A 10330-nucleotide genomic window follows, 5' to 3' on the forward strand; every position below is an offset into this window, starting at 1 on the left:
AATATGTCACCTCATAAATTTTCATGATACTTATAGTTTCTTCGGTTATTGTCTAGTTCTATATTATTATTATTATTATTATTATTATTATTATTATTATTATTATTATTATTATTATTATTATTATTATTTATCTACCAATATCATCTACCAATATCATTAATAGCTACCATGTTTTGTTCTAATTGCTAATTGTAGGAATAAATGTAATTTCTTGATACAATGCTGAATTTTGAGAAACATATGATTATCACAAAAAATAATTAATTTAATTTAAGGTGTGACATACCATAGGCCATAGGTCATGCATTCTAGAATAGTTAGAAGTGAATGGTTAAGTTAATGTGACAATTATGTTTTTGTGATTATTTTGTGATCTATATGTTCTGTACTTCTGTTGCATAGTAACAAAGGTAAACTTTGAGAAATCCGGATTTAACAAATCCAAACTCCACTTTTGGAATGATGTCCAAATCATATAAATAAAAAGAAACATCTATCTGTAAGTAATTGCATGCATCTCATTTTCAGTACCGGACTTGAGCTCATCCCTATGTCAAACCAACAAAACCGAAATATGACTATACCGTATATATTTGAAACCAGTCACTATCTTTGGTAGAGCTACAAACAGAAACCCGAAACCGAACCGAAACAGGTTATTAACCGGTATACTAGAAACCGGTTAGTAATTGATTGAAACCGATGGTTAGGACTTAGGAACTTGTTATACATTTTAGAACTAAAACCCGTTACTAACCGGCTAACCGGATCAGGTTAATTTCACTAGAGGTGCACAAATCGAGTGTTTCAAATACTCGGGTTCGGGTATGGAACCGGGTTCGGGTATGATCGGGTATTAGAAAATCGGGTATTGGTAAAAACCGGGTCAGGTTCGGGTCCGGGTATTGCCTCTAAAAACCATACCATATGCATCGGGTTCGGGTAGGGTGTAGAACCAGGTATACTAAAACCGGGTATGGGTATTTGAATACCCTATTTTCGGGTATTGAAAAACCTATTTGTGGGGTTTTCGGGTTTTTTTTTCCGGGTATAGATTGAATTTTTTAAAAGATTGCACTTTTTAGAGGGTATTTTTCGGGTATACATCGGGTATTCAAAATACCCGATTTCGGGTATTGGAAAAATCCGGTTTCGGGTATGGAACCGGTTCGGGTTTTTGTGTATTACCGGATATAAATCGGGTCCGATTCGGGTCGGGTTTTAGTGCCGATAGGCATACCCTATTCGTACCCTACGGGTAGGGTCGGGTATAAAAAACTCTGGTATTAAAAAAAACCGGTTTTGGGTTTTTATTTCGGGTCCGGTTCAGGTTTTTTGTGCACCTCTAAATTTCACTAGTTGATTTTTTTTTCATTTTTGATTTTATATGTTTGGGCTTATTATTATTGAGATAAATGGGCCTAGTGAGCCCATCTTAACAAAACAGTCAAATCTGTATTCTTGTTGCCCAAGTCTTTTGACTTTCAAAATTAGGGCTTTTATCCCCAATTTATCGTCACCTGCAAGTCAACAAAAGTCCAAATTCATTCCACAATTGAAGGATTGAGAACGAGTTATACTAATAATCAAATCAAATACTTCATCATCTCAATCCTTCAATTATTATTATCTGGTTTGTTTAATTGAACAAATGCCGACTTTAACGAAGCTGTACTCGATGAAAGAAGCTTCCGAGCACAATTCCGCCGGTGATTGCTGGATCGTTATCGACGGCAAGGTTATTATCTTATATCTCAATTGATATATGCTGTTGATATATAATTATATAGGTCTATTTATTATATAATTTATATAATATTAATATATTATGATTGTGAAGTTGTTCTAGTTTAGAGAAGAGTTTGAATTTTGACTTTCGAGAGCTCGAAATTGGCTTGTTTTGAGATTATTTTTCAAAAGCTCGAGCTCGGCTCGGGATTGGCTAGTTTATTTTTTGTTAATTGTTTTGTAAACATTTTTTTTACAATTATTTTTGTATGTTGAGAAAAACTTTAGGTGAGGTTAAGGTTGGTTCGAGCTCGTGTATGGTACTTTAAACGAGTTAGTTGTACAGTGTGAAATTAATACATAACATTTTAGAAGAGTTGAAAAAAATTTAAAGTATATAAGGCTCAACGATCCTAAAGGATCGAGCTCGGCTCACGAGTCGTCTTTCAAGCTCGAGCTCGGCTAGTTTATTATTTATTACTTAATTTATTAACATTTTTTACTATTTTTATTTGTTGAGACGAGCCTAAGCTCGGCTCGAGCTCGTGCTTAGTACTTTAAACGAGCCAAAGCTTGTCTGTACGGTGTGAAATTAACACATAAAAGTTCAAAAGGTTTAAACTTGAAAGTTTACAAGGCTCGAGCTTGACTAGGCTCAACCTTGGCTTGTTTTGAGCTCTTTTCTAAAGCTCGAGCTTGATTTGTTTATTATATATTAATTGTTTTATAATCATTTTTATTATTCTTTTATGTTGACAAAAACCTTAGACGAGCCTAAGCTCGCCGTGTTGTACTATTAAAATTTTTAATTTTGACCGATTTTGACCAAATAGTGATTAACTGGCAACTAGTCAAGGGGTACTGATTAGTGATTAATTGGTTTTTAATCAGCGTCTAGAAGCTATTTCCACAGCCATGAGCTTAGCTTGAGCTTGTGCGTAGTATCTTAAACGAGCCAGCTATACAATGTGAAATTAATACATAAAGTTTGAAAGAGCTAAATTTTGAAAGTATACAAGGCTCGACGATCCTAAATGACCTTCTCATACAAGGCTCGAGCTCGAGCTCAGACTCAATAACTAAACGAGCTTTATGTGAGGCTTGAGCTCAGCTCAGACTCGATAATGCTAGGCTCGTCTCGTTTCAAGTAGCTTGTGATTGGCTTGTGTTGTTTGCACCCCTAGTTATGGTTCATAAAGAATATATGAAGTAGTAGTTCTGGATAGTAGGAAGAAGCTAATAGCTATAACATTGATGATCCATAGTAAGAAGTTATGCAATACACTATTGTATACTTATTTAACCCCTGGATTCTAAAATAATGTTAGTAATGCTTATATAAGTAGTTGCGGTTGTTTGATTACATATGCAATTCACAATAATTAATAAGAGAGTTGTTTACTCACTGAATGGATTGCTTTGTTGATACAAGTTAATAATTAGTATGGATACATCTATATGTACTGTTTCTGAAACGGAAATAACATTAGTGTTTGCATTACCACTTTACCTGGCAGGTCTATGACGTGTCTTCGTATCTGGATGAACACCCTGGTGGTGATGATGTCATTCTACAGGCTACAGGTAATTGCATCATTATTTTTACACTCTCTTAAGTTAGGATCACTTGTCAGCCTTAGAGATGGTATAATTGGTTTACAAGATGTTTTGTTTTGTTATTATTGAAGAGTTTTAGAGGTGGTATATTTTGTTTACGAAATTCGGTTTCATTTTCGGTTTATTCAGTTTGAAACCGAATACTAAATACCGGAAGAAGTTGTTGGTTCAGAACATGGGTGAAGTTTCATTTTTCACTTTTTCTTTGTTATTTTGATAAATTTAAATGCATCAAGTTTCATTTAGTTGTCTAAAAATTTTTAAAGATAAATGATACTACTATATAACAACTTTATTATTATGATTATTACTTCATATTTATTATTATTATTATTATTATTTTTACAATATAATGAATCACAATTCCGAGGTGTTACGACACTACTGATATTACTCTTGTATTTAAGAAATGACTTTCGAACGGGATCGACATCATTGAATATATACACACATATGACATATAAACATGTTAGCAGGTGAATATCACATGCTCAAGAATTATTGATTTAGATAATCAGGGGTTGTGTTAAATTTTCGGGGATCGGTTATCATTACTCCACCTAGCAAAGTTATACAATCATGACCGAAGTCACCGAACCGTGAAAATATGACTACTTTCCAATAAATCAAAACTGGTACTAACTAACATAGGTACATCACGTGCATTTAGATCGATTATTCTTTTAAAAGACCATCATAAGCACGTGGGTGCCATAGTTAGGTGTATTTGTTGTCGAGTGTATGCATATATCAACTCTATGTTCAAGAAACAATGAAACACTAATCCTATTAAGTTAGAATCATATAAAAGTATTATTAAATGACATGGAAACAATGAAACACATTCTGCTTCAACTGCATTCTCAAGTCTTAACACAAACTTTATATTTTGAAGGGAAAGACGCGACAGATGAATTTGAAGACGCGGGCCATAGCAAGACTGCTAGGGAACTTCTGGAGACTTTTTGTGTTGGCGAGCTTGACCCGACAGACACCCCTCAACTTAAAGTTGTTTCAGAGAAACAAAAAGGTTACATCCCTGAGAAATTGGTTGACCTGAGTAAGCAATACTGGGCGGCTCCGGTGGCGGCTGTTGGCATATCGGTGGTTGTCACATTTTTGTACTTGCGCAACAAGTAGAGCATGGAATTTTGAGTATTGAGACCGTGAAATTGGCTTAATTTGTCATTGATTTATAAACATATGATTTGAGTTAAGATATTAAGATATATGACCCATTTAAGAATTGGAATCAAAGGTCACATTGTTGGCTGTTAATGTTCTTAGTTTTGGTTTACACTAGATATATATAGACACATGATTGTGTTGTTTACATACAATCAAGAATAATATATCGATCGTATCACACACCATTTTTGAATGAGCGTGGCGTGTTTGGGTTTATGCAAAAACTCTTGTCAATTTTTTATCTTTCCAAACGCCATTTTTGAATGAGCGTGGCGTGTTCGGGTTTATGCAAGAACTCTTGTCAATTTTTTATCTTTGGATATGGTTTGGAGTCGGAAGTCTCTCTGGGAACAGGGCCAGCCCAAAGGGTATGCAGGTGGGCCATCGCTAATGGCCCAGATTTTTTAGGGCCCAAAAAGTTATATGTTTCTCTCATTGTATGTGTGTATATATAAGAAATAAACAAATTAAGCTTTTTTTTTATAAAAAAACATTTTTAAGCTTTTTTTCTATTTATTTAAGCATACTTATAAGTAATAATTTTAATTTATTTAAGCATACTCCATCAAAGATACAGGATTAAAATGATTAATTAGCATTTTGAACGTTATTATTTATTTTAAACAGCAAACTTCTATTTTGGATATTATTTCTACGGTTTATATCAAAACGACTATTTTCTGTTTCATGTTTTATAATATTTTATTTTATATTTAATTTTATTAAAATAACTTATACTCCTTAACTTTAGAAAAAACAAAATACACAATGTCTTTTCTTCTGAACATTTCAACATAAACTTTATCAAAAAAACCAAGTAGGTTTTTTTTTTCAAAAACAAACAAACTTTTGGTTTTGTAAAAGGTTTTTGTATTTTTATATAATACTGAAGATTTGATCATCCACGTTGTTTTCAAAATTGCTAGGAGAGTTTCTCAATAAAAAGAAATATTTCATAAACTAAAGTTTTCTTACGATCCAAAATGCCCAGATAAAAACTTAACGGGTTGACAATTATAGTTATTGAAAGCGAGACAATACGGGTTACAAAGAGTTGATCAAGAATTTTGCTTCCAAAAATGTTATGAGAGTCTCACGATTCATTAAGTGTTTAAATTATATCATTTTGGTACAAACACTTTTGTTTTCTTTATTATTGTCGTTTATCTAATTTGTCTAAATTATATATGAGATATTGAATTATCGAGCTTATGTTTAGAGGCCCTTTGTTTTTTTCTCGCACAAAAACCCAAAATTATTAAAATTTCTCAAAAACAGCTTTCTCTATAAACAACGTCTATGTATCCTGTAATAAATGAATATTTTGATTGTGTTACGTTGAAAAGAGATATTTTAAAGTTGTATGATTAGAGGGGACGGGGTGGTGCGTGATGGGAACACCATCACGCGTGATGACCATCTCCACACCGCCGCCGCCCCCTTGTCACGCGGAAAATGGGAAGAGTGCGTGATGGCCATCACGCTAGATGAGGGTTTGAGTGATGGAACTCTCTCTCTCTCTATATATATATATACACCCTAAATACACTCCTCTCTCTCACACAAAAACCTATATGTATATGTATATAAATGTATGTATATGTACCAAAACCTATGACACCACCCCTACCAAATTCCATTAAAATATGATGGATTTGGGGTTGATGACATGGCATAATTTAATTGAATGGGGTATGTAATGAGTGATCACACCACATCCACCACCCCTCCCCCTTATGTTACATAGATACATGGTGCTTTTTTCATTCAATCATTTAAAGATATTTTCTAAATATTGAAAGGACATAATTTATTATTATAAGTATGGAAAATCATGAACCTACAAGTGTTTAGCTGACCCAACACGTATCACAATTGATTGTGACATATAAGAAAAGAGAGGTGTAGAGAAATTTAAATACCTTAGTGTTTCTAGCTAGAGGTGTATAAACCGGTTTTAAACTCTAAACTGGTTTGGGTTAAAACTGGTTCGCTTTGATTAATAAAAGTCAAACTGGTTTATATTCGGTTTTAATTCGGGTTAAAAACGGTTTCTTGACTGGTTTATGATCGGTTTTGGTTCGGGTTACGATCAGTTTTTATGGTTTTAGCTGGTTTCTATAAAGAAAATACACAATTGATTTAAACCGGTTTCGTTTCGATTCAATTTTCAGATCAGTTCGGTAACCGGTTTTTTTTCCACCTTTAATTCTAGCCTAATTTTGGTGGGTTTTTGTTTTAAACTTTGTTATCATTGGACTATTTGTATATTTAATTGTCAGGTCATTTACTAAATTTTGGGTATTATCATTATTAATCACACATTTAATTTTTTGACTAAGAAAATATAGTCTGCGTGTTATGACGGGCTGTTTACAAAAACGTACCCGTGAGGTTATATTTAGAAAGCATGAAAGAGTGATTGGGTCGGGGCAGATTTAGTGTTTTGAGTTCTTTTTTCTTTATTGGCAACATATAACCGATCTAAAGATTATCGTGTTTCTTGATTTCGAGACCAATATATAACATTATAAATCAATGCCCGCCTAACCTTGATGTGTTTTTTAGGTTTTCCGAATGAATGAACATCTAACAAACTTTGTATATCTAACTGATTGTGAAAGATATATAAATGGGGACATATTTAGACGTTTTTAAATATAAATTGTTACATGACTTGTCTTTTTATATTTTATATGAAGGAAATCCCGGATCACCTAGACGGATATCTGAGCCCTTCAACTATAAGATCTCTCCGATCAATCAAAAAATATTATCAACGACAGTCTTGCAAACAAAGACCGTTAGCCTCATCGAATGGCAGAGTTCCTTCTGAACCACCATTCGACATGAGAATTAGTACTTGGTTCTTAGAGAAATGAGTATGAGAGTATAAGCGTTTTCGGAATGAGAACATACATAAGTTATTCTTCTGTGTTGCTATTTACGGTGGAGATATTAGAGTTGATGTTCTTGTCTACGTCACTAGTCCCCAAGCCGAGAATGAAAGGCTAACGGAAAGTGACAGTGACATCTCTCTGTCTGTTGGCCGAAGGATAACATTCCTTTAGTTCCTTATGGTCCTATGCCATGTCATCTTGTCAAGCCGGTATTTACCCGTGAATTCAGGTCCTATCTTCTCAATATACATGTCATTTCATTTATATTCAAATGTTAGCTTACAATTAAATTTGTGTACATAGCTAAGGCTTTTTATTTAATATTCAACAAATATAAACTGATCTACATATAAAAGCTAATGATTAAAGCACTAATTTATTAAATTTTATTATGTAAAGTAAAATACTAAATTCTTGTAATAATGAGACCCGCTGTATCCCATTAACTACTTACCGATGGTCCCCTGAATTAATTTACAAGCAAAGATTTGTATTTTAATATTTTTAATAATAAAACAAAAGAAGTCAGTAAATATTAAATACTAATGTTCCCCTGTATTTGACCAGAATTAGTCATTAGCGGCGGCCCCATTCCCACATGCACCAAAAGCCGCCTCCCATTGCGGTGTTTGGATATCCGAAAGACTCCAAGATTGACCCGACTTATTTATATAAAGAGTTTGGAATAACAAGTTAGTTTTTGAGTTAATGGTCATTTTTTGTCTCTGTGATTTGCTACTTCCGTCACTTCAGTCTAAAATTTGTACTTTTGTCAATTTAGTCCTCATCGTTTTAAATATTATCCAATTACGTCCCATCCGTTTAACGGCATCCAGTTATACCGTTAGTTTAAGGGTATTTTTGTCTTTCTCCTTTTAATTTTGAGTTATTGGTCATCTTAGTCCCTGTGGTTTGATACTTTTGCCAATTCAGTCCAAAGTTTGAAAATTTGTCAATTTAATTCAGTTTTTTATTTTTATTTTTTTTGTTTATAACCTTGAAGAGCTTAATTCAAGCCCAGAACCATCGAGCAACCTCAAATACTGGTATGCCTTTACTTTGTTGACAACAGTAATCATCCCCCCCCCCCCCCGCCCTTATATTTAGTTTCTAGACATTTCCTAAAATCTTCTCCATGGTGGAATTCAATGGTAAAGTGGTCAAGGTAATTCCCTGAAACCGAATTGTACAGAAAAAACTAAAAATCGTTTTGTTGATTAATGTATAATAGTTGATTACGACCCAAATTTTTGTTATGATATGTTAATCTCTAAACCCTAAATATTATGCATTCATCAAAGAAACGATTTTTAGTTTTTTCCGTACAATTCGGTTTCACGGAATTGCTTTGACCACTTTACCATTGAATTCCACCATGGGGGGAGAGTTTAGGAACCGTCTAGAAACTAAATACGAGAGGAGGGGGTATGATTTGTTGTCGACAGAGTAAATGCAGACCTGTTTTGGGCTTGGATAATGCTCTCTAGGGTTATAGACAAAAAAAACTGACTTAAATTGAAAAAATTTCAAACTTTGGACTGAATTGACAAAAGTATCAAACCACAGGGACGAAAATGATCAACAACTCAAAATAAAAAGTAGAAAGACAAAAATACCCTTAAACTAACGGCCTAGCTGGATGCCGTTAGACGGATAGGACGTAATGGCTAATATTTAAAACTATGAGGACTAAATTGACAAAAATACAAATTTTGGACTGAAGTGACGAAAGTAGCAAACCACAGGGACGAAAATGACCATTAACTCTTAGTTTTATCAAATTAATAATGACATTTAACTTTGGGCTTTAGAGTTCGGTCAGGTTGGGTCAGGTCAAATCATTTAAACTTGTTTGGATTTGAGTATTTAGTAGATCGATTTTGAAAAGTTTATAAATTTCATCGCTATATGTTCTTCATTGAGTTATCTTTGGATAATATCTAGCTATATTTTAAAACATATTATCTGGTTATGTTTACGTAGCAGAATTAGACCACATGATAAAAGGAATGTTTATCTCCTCCTATAGGAAGAGGTAATGAGGAAGTAAATTTGGCATACATACTAGATTAGGCTTTCCACCGTAAAAAATAATGTGAAAGTAAATTTGACATCCCACTTAATATCCCGTTTGTTAACTAAAGCCCGTCTATAGAAAACTCCGCTAACGTAAAAGAAAACGGTGGTTTAAGAATAGGTTTAAAGTTACGGGCGGGGATGATAGTGGATAGTAATGGTGTTTGGCGGTATAGGAATTTTTTCAGGGTTTCTGGTGTGGTTAACGAAGACTGCATTGTTTTTGGTAATTCCGTCATCTGAGACGACAAGATAGGCGTGTGACTTGTCTAATTGATCCTCCTTCGCAAAATTAAGCTGAATGATATACCCGATTTTTTAAATCTCAAATAGCGAATCTCATCCAAACTTGCCCTCTATCCACATAAGCCTGCAATTTTCAAGTCTCTCAACTCGACAATTTTAGATAACGAAACCTCCTAAAAACCCACCTTATCAACCAATTCCGCAATCTAAGATGGTGGAATCACCATAATCACTCATAAAGTCATAAAATTTGTTAAAGTCCACTAAAAAAGCAAAAAATTAAGAGGATGAACTGGATTCTATTTTAAGAAGCTATTGTTACAAAGATAAAAAATAGTTTTATGGCATGTATAAAAGATAGGATAAGGACAAGTAGACATACTTTAAACCACACGAACTATTTTCACATGTCATCATCTTCAATTCCACCACCACCTCATAACCACCGACACACTGGCGGCCAAGATAATAAAAGGTTCAAAACAAAACTTATATTAAAATATTAACATATTAAATACACACATAACACATACACATGTATGTATATATATATGTCCTATGTACTCCTATTA

At 33.6% G+C, this 10330-nt stretch overlaps 1 protein-coding gene across 1 annotated transcript; it reads left to right on the plus strand.

Moving 5' to 3' along the window:
• The first annotated feature begins 1515 nt into the window (after positions 1–1515).
• On the plus strand, positions 1516–4693 carry LOC143587146 (cytochrome b5-like). Its single transcript, XM_077068521.1, has 3 exons — positions 1516–1741; positions 3249–3315; positions 4244–4693. The coding sequence occupies exons 1-3, from the start codon at positions 1655–1657 to the stop codon at positions 4486–4488; spliced, it is 399 nt and encodes a 132-aa protein (XP_076924636.1). The 5' UTR covers positions 1516–1654; the 3' UTR covers positions 4489–4693.
• The last annotated feature ends 5637 nt before the right edge of the window (positions 4694–10330 follow it).

This window comes from Bidens hawaiensis, unplaced genomic scaffold (genome assembly GCF_021521415.1).
Source record: "Bidens hawaiensis isolate Kalapana, Puna unplaced genomic scaffold, B.hawaiensis_p1.1 tig00035159_1, whole genome shotgun sequence".
Classification (NCBI taxonomy): Eukaryota; Viridiplantae; Streptophyta; class Magnoliopsida; order Asterales; family Asteraceae; genus Bidens; species Bidens hawaiensis.